The sequence below is a fragment of the Manis pentadactyla genome, chromosome 13, assembly GCF_030020395.1.
Source record: "Manis pentadactyla isolate mManPen7 chromosome 13, mManPen7.hap1, whole genome shotgun sequence".
Lineage (NCBI taxonomy): Eukaryota > Metazoa > Chordata > Mammalia > Pholidota > Manidae > Manis > Manis pentadactyla.
This window is the reverse complement of record NC_080031.1, coordinates 101,125,073-101,143,831: the sequence shown is the minus strand read 5'-3', so window position 1 is coordinate 101,143,831 and position 18,759 is coordinate 101,125,073. Positions and strand designations below refer to the sequence as shown.

At 36.1% G+C, this 18,759-nt stretch overlaps 1 protein-coding gene and 1 non-coding gene across 4 annotated transcripts in view; one reads left to right on the top strand and one right to left on the bottom strand.

Moving 5' to 3' along the window:
* Positions 1-1,139: 1,139 nt before the first annotated feature.
* The window catches only part of ANKHD1 (ankyrin repeat and KH domain containing 1), a 120,797-nt gene continuing 103,177 nt past the window's right edge, over positions 1,140-18,759 (bottom strand). For 2 of the 3 annotated variants that reach the window (XM_036896389.2, XM_036896407.2), the window contains 12 exons: positions 17,367-17,462; positions 16,774-16,890; positions 13,223-13,397; positions 12,004-12,460; positions 11,372-11,518; positions 9,580-9,729; positions 7,797-9,409; positions 4,728-4,904; positions 3,487-3,738; positions 2,741-2,916; positions 1,883-2,047; positions 1,140-1,607 (listed from right to left, as the gene is read on the bottom strand). In XM_036896389.2, the coding sequence (XP_036752284.2) occupies positions 1,548-1,607; positions 1,883-2,047; positions 2,741-2,916; positions 3,487-3,738; positions 4,728-4,904; positions 7,797-9,409; positions 9,580-9,729; positions 11,372-11,518; positions 12,004-12,460; positions 13,223-13,397; positions 16,774-16,890; positions 17,367-17,462 (3,585 nt within the window). In that variant the 3' untranslated portion in view covers positions 1,140-1,547. The remainder of the gene's footprint in view (positions 1,608-1,882; positions 2,048-2,740; positions 2,917-3,486; positions 3,739-4,727; positions 4,905-7,796; positions 9,410-9,579; positions 9,730-11,371; positions 11,519-12,003; positions 12,461-13,222; positions 13,398-16,773; positions 16,891-17,366; positions 17,463-18,759) is intronic. The other variant, XM_036896397.2, reaches the window with a different exon arrangement.
* On the top strand, positions 14,060-14,169 carry LOC118919086 (U6 spliceosomal RNA). The gene has a single exon (XR_005027364.1). It is a non-coding gene; the product is annotated as a U6 spliceosomal RNA (small nuclear RNA).

Here is an 18,759-nt window from a genome sequence, read left to right as displayed (position 1 = left end):
CCAAGGTTTTTTTTGTCCCTCTCGAGGTAAGGGGGCCTCTTAGGAATACTTGATGTTGTTATTAAGCACTAAAAGGCTTCAACACCAGAGATACTCTCCACATCCATTCAAAATAGAAAATAAGAAACAAGCTTAAGGAAGCTCTCCCACATGTAAGATGACATGGAAGACAAAAGAGCCAGCTATGTCTAACACAGAGCTAATATGGTGTGCTCATCTAGTGGTGCCTTTAGGAGCCAGGCAGAGAAGATTAAGATCCTGATGTAACAAGAGTAGAAAGTGCTGCTGGTATGGTTCTGCCTAATTACTATTTTCCTGTGCACCCTTCTTGGCATGATAATGTGTTTTGGCTTCTCTGTCAACCTCAAACATTTTTGTTTCTTTTTCCGATTGCCTATACATAAGACCAGGAAATTCAACTATATTAAAACATGAACAAGATGATGAATGTTTTTTTCAGTGAGATAGTTTTTCCTTCTCTATTGCATCAGATTCTTGGCAAAGCCTATAGTTTGGCCAAAGCAATCCATTCCAGTGTTGTTGCATTTAGCTTGTTAAACATACTGGCTCTTCATACTTGGGGCCATGGAACCAAACCCACAATTAGTCACATATTTTTAAACATTACTCAGTTAATTCAATAATACAACAGAATAAGGAGTCACCCCCACTCCCTCCTTTGTCCCAACCCCAATACAACTTAAAACACATACAACAATATCTTTAGATAAAGAAGTCAGGAAGTACAAAACAAATCTGCAGTTGATGATCTAGGTGTCCTACATTTGTTCAGTCAGTGTCATCTGACTGAAATCCTACTGTTCTTGTTGACATACTCATGATCCCCAAAGAGCTAACCCTAGCATTGCCCTATCTGTTAAAGTCAGGTAAGACATAATTGTAGGGGTTTGAAACGTTCTCACTACAAAACAATATGGAATAGAACAAGGAATGTTTAACACAGAAAAAGTAGGTAACTAGTCTTAAGAGTGCTTTTTTCAAGGCAGTCTAAGAATGGACGCTAAAGTGTAAAATGTGAGAAACCTATTACAAATACAGTATTAACAATCTAGTTCAATATGATTGTGGATTGGGTGGTACCTGCATGACCACTGAAAGGATCACACCCCACTTCTAAACACTGTTCATCTTTTTATTGAATATTCTGGTAAATATTTCACATTGATACAGGCTACATTAAGTAGAGCCACTATATGACAAGAAATTTACTCAACCTTTTCCTTTTATGTAAACAATTGTACATGTATTTACCACCCTAAAAGGTTGAAACATGTGAATCATCTAATTCTCTTCTGCATACATGTAGCATTCAGTATGTTTAGCCAAAAGCACTAAGTTCAAAATGGCTAAACTAACCACAGAACATAATCAGGTGGATAGGAAATCACTTTTTTCTTATACAATGGGTAATCAAATTTCCATTGATAAAGCCTCAGAGAAAATTTCTTAGGCACATTAAAAAAAAAATCCCCAGGGTTCTTCCAAGGTCATAGGTTTCCCAAGGCTAAAGAGTAAGACCTTCTAACTTAGTTGACATATTTGAGATGCATGTTTCCAATATGAGGTGCCCACGTGCCAGGCCAAATCTGAAAAGGGGGAGGAAAAATTGGAATTTCTAATTAGGAATCTGTAGACATTTACAAAATGAATATATAAACGCAAAGGCAATTCACTGTTTCTGCCTAGGAAGAACAGACATACATGAAATAAAATGTTTAGTAGCATCATCTTGATACTGAAACACTTAGTTCACACTGAGGTGGTCAGATGTCATGACTTGATAATCAAAACTTACCCTACCCAAAGAATTAGAAGAATGACATGATAAATCTAAAAAATAAAAGCATTAAGTCCATTTTACCTGCTGGGCATCAGTGCATTCAGTTGAATTTTGAATAACTTTTATCATAGGGTTCCAAGCAGGATCTGGGTTGTGAAGTCCATTAAATAGAGGGCCTCCTGGAACATCAGCAAGCTGAGGATGAGAGGGTATTATGGTGCCTCCATACATGGAAATCGGCAGACCCTAAAACAGCAGAAAAAAAGTTTAATCCTGAAGTGATTATAAATGATGATTCCGTAACAGTAGCTTAGGTCTCTCTAATTTCCTTTCATTCAAAGAACTCGAGAGGATCCTGTAAGTACAGCACTGACCAGTACTGAGAAACCAAAAGTAGTTACCTGCATCTGCAACACTTTTTAACAAGATGAGAAAAAAAACAAAATCCAGTATCACATCCTCAGGAAATTTCCTGTATTTGGAACAAATAAAAAACCCTCCCATCTTTCCCATATTTTAGTTTCACTAATAAGCTTCTGCTAAGAAGAAAAGGGGAACTCTCCATGATTGTGTATAGCCATACTCTGGCTTTATGGCAGCTGGGAAGCTCTCAGAGCAGACAAGAGGGCATTGGGAGCTCACTGCCAACTTTTTAGAGGAGCAGAGGCTTCCTGCAAAGGTGCAACAGCAAAACCTGAAGCAGTGAAACCCAAACTGGGCAGGTTGTTTTGGAAAATGGGGGCATCTTCAGGACAGTTTGAAGACAAAGTACTAGACAACATGACCACTCTTGAAACTGGGCAAAAGATCTGGCAAAGTCATGGATGCAAACTAGTTATACCAAAAGGGAGAATTATTTCAATACAAATTATTCCTTAACATGTGACTACATTGGGTGGCAAAGTGTTAAACAAGTTACAATGATGTTTGTCAACTCACTTTGGAAAAATCCACAAAACTGCTTGCCATAGGCTGATGAAAAATGTTAGAGGGGGCTACCATTCCGGAATCATCTCTCTCCATTGGCTGATGCTGGGAGAATGTGCTTGGATCTGATAATTGTTGATGCATTGGATGGTTCCCTATCACAGACTGTGACCAACCTGATAAGCCTTCTGGAAAGAATTGAGAACAGGGTTTAATATTTATTTGGATAAAATAACAAACATTACCACTTGACTGTTTTTCATATTAAATTTTATCAAAATCATTCCTCTAAAGAGTTCAGGGCACATTCATGACAATCTTTGCAAAAACCAAAAAAAACACACAAAATTCCTGGAAAACTGGGTGAAGTCCTCTGAATACCCCACTCTGCTTTGACCTTCAAAAGATTAAATGCTTTCTGAAAGAACTGAAATGATTGTCCCATTCTACATTGGAAAGTTTAAGAGGGAAAGGAAGGATGCTTTGCTTATTTACTTCTAATCAACTCTACATTTATTATTTTTATATATATCACATATTACTATTATACAAATTACGTGTGTTACTATGTATAACCCAAACTAACATTCCAGACTGAGACTGACTTGAATTCTTCAAAGGTATAAACATCCCTTCTGACTGTTAAGTGTACAGACTAAGCTTTTTGATCTTGTTTTGTTTTTAAGCAACTAAGTTTTAATTGCAAATCCCACAACTTACTTGAAATATCCCTCCAGACACAGGCAGGGTAACTGTACCTGACATAGCATTGACACCGAATGACCAGATTCCACTGTGTCCAACAGGAGCAACAAAACTGGTCCCCACAGGGGCTTGTGTGACAGACCCTCCTTGCCGAATCCGGGCTAGTCTCTCTGTTCCAATGGGGGGAGGTATCTTTCGATCCTGACTGGCACTGCCTCCTTTTGGTTGGCCCAATATTGGTGGTGCAGAAGTGGCTGAAAGAGGTGAAGATGATCCCGAAGAAATAGATGGAATAGGAGAGTCACCTGGTGGCAAAATATTTCTCTATTGTTTTATTACATTAAAAACTATAAGAATATGAGAAACCTTATTGCAAAGATCTAGTCCACAACATGGGTTCTGTAAAGAAAAGTTTCATTTTATAAGATCATTCAAATGTAAATATATAATTTCTATAAACATCTTATGCTACTTCTGCCTATAAACAAGTATACTCTAAAAAAAGTTTCCAGATTGAACTGAATAAGGTTAGAAAGGAAGGCTATATTATTTATTCCTACTCTAGTTTTCAATAATCTTCTCAAAAATGTACTGTCAAATTTAAATTAAATGTGGCAATGTTTGTATAGTACCTTGTATATTATCTGGAAAATAGCCGGTGGCCCTCTATACTAATTAGTTTTCTTTTTTCTCTTTTACAATCCTTTTCTTCCATAAGGAAGAAAGGTTAAATGTTAGCCAAGTATCACAGGGTTCAATTCAAGGCTTTGTTTCTTAATGAGACTCTCATATAATATGGGTAGTTTTCCTTGTCAAAAGGGCCAATACTGACTGACTACCCTCATGATTCTCATTAAAAAAAAAAAAAAAAATCCTGTGCCTGTTAGAACTTCATCTAAGTATTGAAATAAATAAGTCAGCATAAAGGAATACTTTGACTTAGAAATAGCAATACTACAGTTTCCTAAAATGTAAAAATAAATGAGAAATCATACCAAACTGACCAGATACGTAAATTCAATTTCTTCTCAGACTTAAGAAATTATTTCACAATACTGCTCCCAAAGGGTCTTTTTATAAAATTACTTGTACCTCATTTCTTGATCCAAGTCCCAATGTAAACATTTCTAGTTTGGAAGAAAAGCTTGACCCTTCTCAAGTTTTCTATCCTACAAATGACTGCAATACAAACCTTGGGTATCTGCATACCATTTGGTTCACTAAAGTTACAGTAGAGTGTTCCCTGAAACAAATGGTTTAGTAACTTTGGGAAGAGTTCCTACAGGATTCCTACATGAGTTTGAGGCGCTTGTCCAAGGATGGGGAGAAAAATGTTGTCTGTTGAAACTAGGAGTCCCAACAGGAGCTGGCCCTTGTAGGAAAACCCGTGTTCCTGGTATGCTGGAAAAACTTGTCAGAGGAGCAGAAGAGGAAGATGGGGAGCTGCCCGATGGGTCAATGGATGGTAATCCTGAAATGAAACAGGTCCGAGACATCCAATTAGCCAAGGCTTTAAAATTGAAACTCCAGGATTACCCAATTCCTTTAAAAAAAAAATAAAGCATGCAGTTTATTTTTGTAGATCACAGCAAAAACAATCTGTTTATGTAATAATATATGTCCCAAACCCATTTTCTTCTTGCAGTCCAGAAGAATATCACCAAATAACACTAGATACAGAAAAGTGAGCCCAGTTGTTTAAGAGTGACAGCACATGGAGCAATGTTCTGGGTAAATCTCAAAGCTTTCACTGGAGGGGACATGAAATGAGAGCATGTTGTGATTAGGTGGCACCCATCAATAACTTCTGCATTCCCTCTTGGGGAAAATTCAAAGTACAGCTGTTCATCTACATAAAAACAGTCATTTCCTACGGAAGATGAATAACAAAATCTACCAATGTTTCCTTCCTAACAAGGAGGAAAAGCATACCATTAAACTAAAAATAATTTCCATATTCCATCTGATAAAAAAAAAGCAACAGTTGCAAATTATATCAAAGTTTCTGTCTAGTTTGTGCAAATCTGAATTTAGTAGTCTCCTCAAATTCCATTGCTTTCTCTGGAGAACCTATTAGGGAAAGGGGACAAAGGTCTGGAAAAGGACTGGAGGCGTTCATTTCAGGAAAGAGTAGTTTAATATCATCATAATCTGTCAAAACTCTCAAGCAGGGCTTCATTCATTTAAAGGTATGAAATTCAAAGGTTTTTAGTGTATTCACAGGGTTGTACAACAATCACAATTTTAGAACATCTTTGTCTTCCTCTAAAAGAAATTGTATCCATTACCTGTCATTCTCAGTCCTCCTTTATCCCACCTCTAAAGCAATCACTAATATGCTTTCTGTCTTTAAAGATTCACCTATTCTGGGAATTTCATATAAATGGAATGATACAATATTTTTGTGACTGGCTCTTTTCACTTAGCATGCTTTCAGGTTTCATCCATACTTAACATAAATCAGAACTTCATTTATTTTTATTGCTGAATATATCCCATTATATAGATGAGCTATATTTTGTTTTTCCACACATCAGCTGATGATGGGCATTGATTGGGTTGTTTCCACTTTTGGCTATCATGCTGCTATGAATGTTTGTGTACCAATTTTTGTGTAGACAAGTGTGTTTTGGGTATACTGAGTAGTAGAATTACTGGATCATATGGTCACTCTGTTTAACTTTTTGAGGAAATGTCAAACTGTTTTTCTAAAGTGGCTATATCATTTTGAATTTCCACCAGCAGTGACTGAGAGTTACAATTTCCTGCATCCTTCCAATCGTAAGCATTACTATTTCTTACCTCTAAACCAGGAGAGTAAACTATATCCATGAAAGAAGAGCATCAACAAAAGAAACCACACAGGCAGTTAAGAAATGAGGCCAAGCTTAATAAATCCTGGACCCCAAAGGGAAGGTCCAGGATTAATGCTTGGTTTTTAAAAAATTATGTTCTTTCTGTTAGCTGTAAATAATTTTAATACTACAGATCTGAATAATTAAGATTCCAAAACCTTGTTTCTACCAAACTAGATGGATGATTTCCTTCATTCCCCCCTTTCTTTTTTAGAAATTCATAATCTGTACATCTTCTGGAATGTAGCACGTGGAGTGCAAAGAGCTCAAACACCGGAATATGAGAGATCTGAAGTCAAACTTGGGCTAAAGCACTCTGAATTCATTTATTAAGTGCCAGTCTAGTCAAGGATTAGTGCTTTCTTCTACATAGCCTGAGACTGACAGTGAGCTCTTCTTTCACCCAGGAGCCTTTGAAAACCTCTATTAGTTCCCTCCAAATGAAAAGTTTGATACCTATTTATAGTAAAGAAGAAAAATATTTCGACCCACATATTGTTATATGTAAGCTTGTATTTCTATTTGAAAGATGATATAACAGCTGTGTTTCTTGTAAATGGAAACATAGCTGAAATGAAAGCTAAAGTTTATACTATATCCATAAAGTCAAAAATTTTAAGCCAAGTAGATAAGTTTATAATTAGCAAAGAGCAACGATGGGCTAGAGGACAGTTTTCCACTGAAAGAAAAATGCTAAGTGGCAGTAATGCTTCTTACCCCCAGTCTAAGTCAGACACAATTTCTAATGTTTTTTCAGAACACTGTAGATTGGATTACAATTTGGCTCTTAGGCTCTAGAAAATAGATTCTGGTTTTCCAAATATCTCCAAGACAACACTAGCCTCATATCTATCTGCATCTTAATTATAATGCCTCAGCAGCTAATTTCTAACTTTGAGGAAGCAGTAGCTGAATCTAAGCTGGTCTTTGTAAAATAAGCACCCACAAATGACTAGATCTCTTCAATAGCTTCATCTAATGTAAATAATATAGAGTACTATTAAACAACATCATTTAATATTCAGTCTGAGTGCCCAAGACTGCAAATAAATAAGGTAGACTATTGACTGGTGCTTAAATACCTTAGTAACTCAAACTTTTTAAATCTGAGAAATGCAAACAATCACCATGGCTTAAAAAATGTCTGTAGATTTGGAATCCTTGAAGCATCCTATGCATCCTTTTTTATTAATATCACTATATCAATTCTAGAAAATGGGGTGACACAAGGTATAACCTCATTGCTGGGAGGGACAGAAAGATCATATAGCCAACATAAAGCAGCTCATTATATGTGAGCAATTTACCTACACTACTTTTTGGTCCACGCCATCAGTAATCATTAAAAGGTGTTTACTATTTATGACACATTCTCATTTCTTTACTATCATACAATATTATGTACAAAATGAGTGCTTTATTATTAAAAGATTTGATTATGCTCTTTAGAGCTCCAAAATGAGCTACAGAGTTATAGTCACAGTAATATAGTAGTTATTGTAACTTACCAACTGGACTAGTAGAAACTCGCTGGGAAGGTGGTCTGAAGCCAGGTGCCTTAGAGCTGTCAGGGTGCACATTTTCCAAATGTCCGAGAACAGAGTTACCGAGGAACGCTGACTGAACAGTGAAAGAGGCATCTGCGGCAACGCGTGAGGGGAGTGGACCATCTCCCCAACCCTGGTTAGCTGGCACCTGACTGCTATCGAAAAGACTACTGAAGTGATTGAAAAGTGTGGCTGGGCCAAATGTAGGTGGCAGAGATTTACTTGCTGGGTTAATGTGCATCTGAGAACCATTCATAATGTTCATGGCTGAAGAAAGCTGCATTGCAGCTGGTGGGCCTTGAGGTGGTGTTAAAGGAACTGGATTTGTAACAAAAATAGACTGGGGCTCCTGGTGTATAGTTGCATTTGGTACCACTGAGTAAAAAGAACCTCTGGGCTGCATTCGATGAGAAACTCGAGGTGCTGGTACAGCTAACTGAGGTAAACTATTGGTGTCCTGATTATCAGCAGCAACCAATCTGGGTGATGCCAAAGTCAAGGGAGCAGGCTCTGAGTTGGACGCAAAAGGCATTGACATAGGACTTAAATCCGGTGCACTGGATGGCTGTGCCTCCTCCTGAGTGTTACTGGAGGGAGGGGTAGGACTACTGGACGGGTGAGTCTCTGGAGCTCCTTGGGTGTTGCTGGCAGAGCTACTGCAACTATTTGCAGTTGAAGATGGGGTACACAGGTTTGCCACCGGCTGGTCCTGTGTGGACACTTTCTCTTTGGGGGGTGGCACAGCAGAGAAAGGCTCCATCTTTTGTGAAGAAAGCTGTGCTTGAGGAGTACTTGCGGGCAGAAATGTGGTGGGAACTTGCCCACTAGTGACAGGTGCAGAGGAGACAGAAGGCAGGGAACCACAAGTGCTCGACACAGAAGAAATCACTGTTGCTGGAGGACTCGTCTTAGGCACACAGGCAAACAACTGCTTTCTGACTGATGAAGGTGTCCGGGTATTAGTCACACACAGCTGCTGACTGGCAGCAACTACAGATGAGACAGTGATCGGACAACTGGCAGTAGCTAGTCCAGCAGACTCTGAGGGTAAAACAGTCCCATTCTGGTTAGGCAGACGGCCTGTATTATTATGCTTTGGAGAGCTATTTGTGTTGCCAGGATTCACAGGTCTCACTGGGAATGGTCCCCAAGTGTTAGGAGAGGGTGAAAAGGTTCCTCCAAACTGGGCCATGGGTAAGCGAGGATGCCGAATCTGTTGCATAGTTTGAGCAGCCAGCAGGGCAAAATGAGGGTGCGGATAAGCTAAGGGTAGAGAAACTGGGAAAGAAGAACGTACGTTTGTCGGAACATTCTTGTTAAGTTTATTTGTGGGCTGGAACGTAGATAATGTTGTGGCTTGTGAAGTCACAAGAGTTGGAGCACCCAAGGGAAATGCATTCTTACTGGAAGCTGCTGTGGTGCCTACTCCAGATGAGAAGTTCGTGTGGATGGATTTGGTGCTAGCAGGTGTTCTGATATGATTTTTAGGAATCAAGTCTTCCAGTTCCTTAGCAGGATCTTGAATAAGCGCATTGATGAGCTGAACTGCGTATCTTGTTGATTCTGTACCACCCCTGGGGAGAAAACAAATGAAAAAAACAAGATAAAAAACAAACAGCCAAGAAACCTAGGTAATCTTAAGCCACGAGATAAAATTCTTGATTGTACCATACCTAACAAAAGTATGCTTCTAATAAAATTTGGTTTCTACATAGAACTACTAATATCCATTTTCCACAAATACCTGATTGTGATCATTCTCTCGCCATTCTTATCTTTCTGTTTATCCACATCAATATGGGCACCAGTAACGTCTTGTATTGCAGTGATGTTGCAGCCTCCTCTTCCCATTATCCTGGAAACCACTGAGGCTGGAACAGACAATTTCTTTGACCTATAAATAAAAGACTATGTATGATTATGAAAGCAAATGTCTTTGAATAGTACATATCTTTATTAAAAAAGATGTCTCAGTAAGTTTAAGTATGTTCATTGACATCTGTGGAATAATATTTCTCAACTTTAAAGAAGAAATTATCAGAAATTTTTATTTTAGAAACTGACCTCTTATCATATTGACTTTAGTGAAAATAAAATTATATTGCCATTTAAGACAAAATTATATTTAAGTAACCAATGCATTTAAAGCTGCACAAAATAACAGACATCAACTAAACTGCAAAAATCAGACGTATTGACTCTTTCTAAATTAAAATAATGCATACCATATTGTTAAACTTCATACTGAATAGAGGCTAGGTTATCAGTATCAACAACTTATACTTGGCAATAAGAAATAAAGCCTCAGATTTGAACTACATGAAATGCAACTCACGAGTGGAGCCAGGGCCTTCTACTTGTGTGTGAAGTGAGTGGAGCTAGAGAGAAGACCAGTGGCAGACCTTGGGATCTAACAAGATGGCCTGACTGCCCCACAGAATTATCAAGGGAACCCAGTATTTGCTGGCAGATCCAGTTCTCAGCATTAAAGCAGAACCAGATGAGAGCACCAACCAACATGTTATCTTCATGTAGTCACTGCTGGGCTCAGAATTCTCCCTTTAAAGGAGGGACCTTCAAATTTTAACTGTTATATCCAGAGGAATACCCAATGGCAGCCCCTAACATACATTTCATGATCATGATTTATGACTTTAATGTAGACAAGTTGGGAAGGATATATTTAGATATTTTGAAAGCTAGAGCATGGACTAAGCTATATACCATGAGTAATACTTAAATCAATCTGATCAAGTATGCTTCATTTCTCTTTCTGCAGAGACTTCTTTCTTTTTTGTTTGCATTTAATGGATATAATCTTTAGAAACATTATAGAATGATATCTCAGTCCTTTGGTGATTAAATGTACATTAGGAAATCCATGTGTTGTCCTGATTCCCTGTGGTAAGCATGAGCAGAGGCTAAAAGTATCATCTGGATTATTAAGACATTTATAAGCAGTGGCCCTCTCTGCTTTTATTCATTTCCCTCATCATGGTTTAAGTATAAAGCTGTGTGAATAAAGGTAGTTGTCAGGGTTAGGTGCACGGGTGTGGATGTTTCTTTCTTTCTTTCTCTTGAGGGTGAAGGTAGTTTTAATTTTATGGGCTCCTTTCCCCCTCTGGTGATATTAATTGCATTGGTTAAAAGTAGTTAAACAGTTCTTTAGAATATGCTCTCTAGCCAAGTTTAAGTTTATTAAAATGCTGTAGATGGACAAGCTCGATTGAACCAAGACGGGGCCACTGAACAAATATTCATAACCTTCACTACTAACACTGTGACTTTGCCATTACATGTCGAATCATCCCTTTGAGAAGCTTGTGATCATTTTATATGGTTTGTCTGGAAATGTCTGTAAATCTTGTTTTAATAAAATATTTTTGTTATTTTGCTTTAGTCTACCCAGGATTTATCATAGCACTGCAGTTTAAAATAACTACATTCAAGTTATTCATTAATTAATTGGGGAGCCATCTTGCAAGAGGAGGCTATGTGTCTATGAAAGTTAAAAAGATCAGACTAATTCTACTCACCTTCGTACAACTTCTTTCCAGCCCTCTTCTCTTTTTTGGCCCCTTTTAGGGCTAGCCAAATTCAGCTTTATGTTTGGAGAACTTAATGGCAATGACACTGACTTGTAGCTCGTTGATAAGGAATTAGGATTCACTTCACCTTCAAGTCTGAGAAGAGAGAAATAACAAGTCCAATAAAAGATAAATTTTAAGATAGAAACTAAAAGACTATTCCTTTATAGACGTTATGCTGAATCTTTGGCTTTTGAATTAAAATTCGGCACATCAAATTATGCCCAGTTCAGAAAAACAGAAATAGGGCAAAGAGTCCATTATATATTTTAGTTTTAACATAAATTCAGAAGCCACAAGTTGGTTTATAATCAATCAAAATGATGTAATTAAAATAAGATCAAGGTATGCTAATATTTTCAACTTCAAAATGGAATCATAAAAATTTCTACTACTCTCATTTCATAACTAGCACCATGATTAGGACATTGGTGAATTTCAGTTTTGAATACTTAAGACAGATAATGTGGTAGACTTAAGATGTTTAATAGAACTTGTGTCTGAAGAATGTGCTTCAAATTCTTGTGCCAGGTATGAAAAAGGAAAGGTGGATGTAGAGTTAACAAATCAGAAAAATTTACCGTGTCTGAGTTTTGGAAGAGGCAGTATTCGTCTTTTCTTCTTGGGAATGGAGCAGCAGTGAGGGGTATCTCCTGTCACTAGAGGAATTCACATCCACGGTGAAATTTAACTCTTGGCTTTTACCACCACTACTACTCTCACTGTTGCAATCTGTGCTGTCCAAGTTATCTGAATCACTATTTCCGCCTGTACCACCACCTCTGGGTTCTCCATTTATTTTATTTTTATCTGCTTTTTGCTGTGCTAAGGATATATGCTGTTCTGGTAATATTAAATGTGCAGTGGGAGGGGTGTCTTTTGTTTTATTCTTCTTATTTTTCCGATTGGAGCTGGGGGTTGTCACCACGTTGGCCCTTTTTTTCCCAAACACATTCGTGAATGTTGTAGATGTTGCAGAGATTCCAATTGTGGTGGTGGTGGTTGCACTAGGAGGTTCTATAGGAACTTCTTGCTCCACTGAAATTATCAAAAGGATAAAAATCACATTGAGAGCCACAGATCTCAAAACAAATTGTGACAGAATAGACCTAATGATTCATAATACTTCAGTCCCTTTTTTTACTAGTGAATACCAGTATTCACTAGTAAAAAAAAGAATATTTATTGTAGTTAGAACAAATATATCATATTTTGATATCTAACATGGTATAAAACACTCATACCATTAACATTCTTGAGACCTGAAATGCTGGTCCCATGAACTAAAAATCACAATATAGTTTGCATTTAGAAAATTTTCAAAGTATTTTAGAATTAGAATTCAAATAGAACAGAATTATTTGCCAACTACAAGCACTGCCAGACTGTACAAAAAACAGCTCTTTGACAGTAAGAACCCCCAGCCCTGCTACAGCTTTGAGCCTTGACCTCAGCTAAAAATTTATTGAGGAACTAGACCTCTCCCCAGTTTTCAAGCCAGGGAGGAAACAGTAGGTAAGAACCTGAAGAGATGCTGGCAAACCTCTTACTCAACTCCTTTTAGACAGACATGATGCTTTACAGGATGACTTAAATTACAACTGAACTTCAGATTATGTGCTTGCCTTCCCTCTTCTTAATCACTTTACAATGCAAAATATTTAGAAATATTTACTATAAAAGTCAGTTGTTCATTTCATATAAAAGTAATCAAGTACTTAATTGGAGTCAGAAGCACTCAGAATGAAACTGATAAGCACAGGAGAATTTTGTTACTAATTTGGATAAGTCATATCTCACCATCTTCATCGTTCTCCTCTTCATCTTCATCCTCTGGTAGTTCTGAATTCTCCTTAGGTTTGTTTTCCTCATCTTCTTCCTGCTTCCTTTTCTGCTCCTCTTTTTTCTTTTTTCTCTTTTCTTTTCTTTTCTCCCTTTTAGCAGCAAGAGCCTGCTTTCTGCTCTCCTCTCTTGACTGTAAACACAGTAGGTTTATCATTACCAGTAATGCAATTACTTAAAATAAAAAATGGGTACTTTTGTTTATGATACATGGAGCTTCCCATGGATGTGAGTATCAAAACACATTGAGAAAAGCAACAAAAGAAAAAAAAATAGGTAAACTGGATATCATCAAAATAAAAAGGTTTTGCGCTTCAAAGGCACCATCAAGAAAGTAAAAAGACAACCCACAAAATAGGGAAAAAAAATTGCAAATCATAAATCTGGTAAGGGACTTCCATCAAGAACATATAAAGAACTTTTACAACTCAATTTAAAAATGGGCAAAGGATCTGAGCAGACATTTATCCAAAGAACATATACAAAAGCCAATAAACACATGAAGGGACAGATGTTTAGCCATATTGGAGAAGCACATCAAAATCACAATAAGCCACTTCACACACACACTAGATGGCTGTAAGCAGAAAGATAGATAATAAGTAATTGGAGAGGATGTGGAGAAATTTAAAAATTCATATATTGCTGGCAGGAATGTAAGATGGTGTAGCTACTTTGGAAAACAACCTGACAGTTCCTCAAATGATTAAACACAGAATTACCACATGATCTAACAATTCCATTCCTAGTTATATACAAGAGAAAGGAAAACATGTATGCAAAAATTTATACACTGTGCTCACTTCAGCAGCATATACACTAAAAAAATTGGAATAATACGCAGAAGATTAGCATGGCCCCTGTGCAAGGTCGACATGCTAATTCATGAAACATTCATATGAAAAAACCCCTAAAACTTGTATACACCTATGAAGTGGAAACAACCTAATGTCCATCAGTGATAATGGATAAACACAATGTGACATATCTGTATAATGGGATATTATTCAACAACTGAAAAAATGAAATATTGATACATGCTACAATATGAATGAACCTTGAAAACATTATGAAGAAGCCAGTCACAGAGGACCAAATACTGTATGATTCCATTTATAGGAAATGTCCAGAATAGGTAAATCCATACAAACAAAAAGTAGATTAGTAGTTCCCTAGGATGGACAGATTGAAGGAGGTGAGGGATGATACTTAAGAGGTGAGGGGTTTCTACCTGGGATAATAAGTGTTCTAAAATTGATTATAGTGATGGTTGCACACCTCTGTGAACATACTAAAAGCCACTGAATTGTATACTTTAAAAAGGTGAGTTGTACATGAATTAAATCTTAGTCAAGCTGTTAAAAAATACATTTATGAGGCATCTGACTGAAGTGCAGGTATCATGATCTTTATAAAATACTAACAAATTTCACTGTAAAAATACTGACAAAAGGCTCCTACAGAAGGTTTTTTTCTCTTATATAATGTTTTAAACTCACATACATAATTCTGATAACCTTCAGGTTTTGCTTTGGTTAATAGAAAGTATCTTTTCTTTTTTTCCAGAAGGGGGAAAATGGTAATAGTTGCCTAGAATCATAATGAAAGTTTGAAAAGAGTAGAAAACACATCCAGAAACATAATTTCCATTAGAAATCTGTCTATGGAGTTTGTCTAATTATCATTAGAATTTGTCTATGGAGTTCTAGTCTCTAGGTAATTAAGTAAAGCATTTTCCTCAAAACTAAAATTTATCATCCTAAGGTATAAGTTCATTATTATTCAAAAACTTTTTTTACCTAAATCATGGGTTGGGAAACTATGGCCTGAAACTAGGATTGGCTTTTACATTTTAAATGGTTGAAACAAAAAAAAAATAGAAAGATTTCATGACACGGTAAAGTTATACAAAATTCCAGTGTCCATAAATAAAGTTCTATTGGAACACAGCCATGCTCATCCATTTAGCTATTGTCTACAAGCGGCTTTCATGCTACAGTGACAGAACTGAGGAATTATGACAGAGACCATGTGGCCTGCAAAGCCTAAAATATTTACTATTTGGTATTTTATAGAAAAAGCGTGTCAACCACCTATGTAAATGAGAAGAGCTGGGAATTGAAAGAAGAGACCGCATATTCAACTAAAAATTATTTAATCACTTTGTTTGCATAAGAGCAAATTGGCTATTTAGGGAATAGCTGACAAAATCCCTGGGTAGTTACACAAATATAAAAATTACAGATGTGGAAGAGACCTTAGTAGTCACCTAACTTCAAACTTCACTTGATTTTAAAATGAATATAACTTTTCTTTCCCTTTCCTTTTAACTGTAACCAAGTTTATCATGTAGGTACTAAAATTTAATGCCCTAATGAAAAGACTTCAAGGTTTACACTTTCCTCCCATTATAAGCAATGCAACAAAGCTGTCCTCATAAATTCACATCTTTGAGCATTTGTTTAATTATTTACCTTAGGCTGAATTTCTATGGGTGGCATGGTATTAAGGAAGGCCATTAACTCATTCTTTTTATTAATTCATTTGTCAAAGCATCTCTATGAATAGTCATACTAATTTACACCATACATAAAAAATCATATTAAGTGCTAATTTCTCCATTATACCACACATCCCTTGCTATCAATAGCTATTATCAAACCTTTAAATTTTAAGCTTTGCCAGTATGGTACAAAAAAAAAATTCAAATCACTCTTTTACTGTGCATTTCTTTGTTTATTCATGAAGTTGAGTATTCTCCATCTATTTATGGAACATCTATATTTCTTTTTCTATGAATTGCCCATTTGTGTGATTCTTTTTTACTTTGGGCAAGTTATCATTTCCTCATTGATTTGTAAACAGACTTTTTTTCTGTTCTTAGCCTATGAATGTTTTTTTAAACTAAGAATTGATATGAAAATTTTAGCATCTTTCAAAATTATCATATTTTTTCTCTTCTTTTAATCCTCAACAAAATATCTTCATGTTAAGCTATCTCTTACATGCCTATAATAACTCTATCTGATCATGGAGTGTTTATTCTTTTAATATAACGTCTGGATTCAATAACACCCTTATTTCCTAGGTAACCAGACTGAGCCTCATAAATGCAATCTTTTTTTTTAAACTTTTCCCATTATACCACACATACTAGGATACTAGACATTTAGTTTTGAGGATGTAATCAAGCACTTCTATCACAGATATAACAGTAAACAAAAAACTTCCAATGTTTTACTGAATTTCTTCTCAACTAATTTAAAACCATTTAAGAAGTAATGTCATGCAGTAAATTGTTATCTGCTCAAAAACCAGTCCCCACTTATATGACTCAATTTTTTTTATGAACAATAGGTAAAAATTAAAAAAAATGGATGGTGGTTTGATAATCTGTTAATCATTTCCTTTGAAAGAGATTTTGTTAAGATTATTGGTCATATAGGAGCAAATCTATTCTAGCAGATTTTCAATAATTTTTAATAAGAAAAATTATTTTTCCCACTCACCTTTTCCAGGTCAAGTTCCTTTAAAAGAATACTTGCATTCTTATTTGCTTCTGCAGCCTGCTGGTCTTTAGCCTTCACAATTGTCTCAACACACTGGTGACATTTTTTCAACAGTTCCTATAGTGGAAAATGAAACTGTATAAATAAAGGAGCACATAACTTAAACAGGCCGTCTAAAACTTGAGCTGATGAGGACACCAAAGTTCAGGACTTAAAGGTCAAACAACTGAAAATTCACTACACTATTTTGAGCTACCCTTTGAGTCTAATCATTTATCAATCTTTCATCAAAATAAGGCACCATTTCCTAAAAAGATTATGTTTTCTTAGCAAACTTCCTAATTAGGCTAATAATCTAGTTAATAAACTTTAACTGCTGTCATTTTAATTATGGTCCATAATAGGAAGGAAATCTCAAAATAATTTATCAAAAGAATTATACCCATTCTTCATTTGCAAATGAAGAAACTAAAGCACAGGAAGATCAGAACAGCAGTCTCACAGAGGACAAAAAGAACATGTTGGTAATCGTACACTTTGGCATATAATTTCACAAAGAACAAAAATGTGCTTCAATAGCATATTCAACCTACCTTATCTGTAATTGTTGCTATGTATCTCATGCATTCTATATCAGAAGGGAACTGATTGACTTCCTTCACCAAATATTGAACAACTTTTACATGAGCCTAAGGAATACAACAAAATACACAAAAGAATTCCTTGAAAATTTGCCCATATATTTAGAAACTCAAGAATAAAATGTATAGTAATACTTCCAGACAGTTTACTAAACTTAAAAATAAGAACAACACACTCAGGTATTTCTCCTAAATTTAATCTGCTCATTCCCAATGAAAGTAGAACTTTTGTAGAAAACAGTATTTCCTAGAATAAATCTATTAATAAAGTAAAAATTGGTGATATGAAATGAACCTCAGTATAAAAGGGAAATTAGTCCTAAACCAATGAGGATATTCTAGATATCAAAGCATTATTTTAGCTCTACCTTATTAAACTAAACAAGGTAGGCTGTAACATTTACCTGAGTCCTATTATTTGAATCTGGATAAAGCACTTTCTAAATGCTATTGTTAGGGGCTGACTGATCTGTAATTAAGTCTATCTATTTTAACATAACCAAATTTGCATGGTTTCCCCTCCTACAAAGGTTCTAACACATCCTCAAGGTCTGATGGTGACAATCAGAAAAGTAGTTGCCTCTGGGGCAGGGAATTAATTGAAAATGGGCATGATGGAACTTTCTAGGATTATGGAAGTAATTTATGTATTTTTGGGGTGTAGGTTACATGGGTGTATGCATTCATCAAAACTCAAACTATGCACCTTAGATGTATATACATTTCACTCTTAATTATACCTCAGTTAAAAGTAAAGAAAAACATTGAAAAAAATAATTAAGTCTATAAAATGTTTTAAGATTTTCTTTTAAGACACATAACTTACACTGCTCTCATTCAATGGCTATTTAGAGACCTCCTAGTATGGTCAGGCACTGTGCTAAACAACTGGGTATAAACAGTGGTGAAAAAGACAGTCATGAATCTTGGTCTTCATAGATCTTCCATTCTATAAGTTGGGGAGATAGATGTTTAAGAAGTAAATACATGTTTGTATAATTACAAATTGAGGTAAGGAAAATAATAGGGTTCTTTAAAAGATAACAAGAGAATCTTTTTCAGATTGGGTATTAAGGAAGGACTCTCTGAGAAGTGACACTGAAAATAGGAGCTAAAGACAGGTAGAAGTGAGCCAGGTGAAAAGTAAGGGAAAGAATGTTTCAGGAAAAGAAAACCAGTATGCAAAAGCCCTCAGGCAGCTAAAAACAGAGTGCCTTCTAGGCCAGTGGCTGAGTGTAGAAGCAAAGGGGAACGGTGGCATCAATGACTGGTCCATGGAGGCTGGCATTAGCCATATAATGCAGGGCTTTGTAAGCCATGTTAACTAGTTTAGAGTTCATTTTAA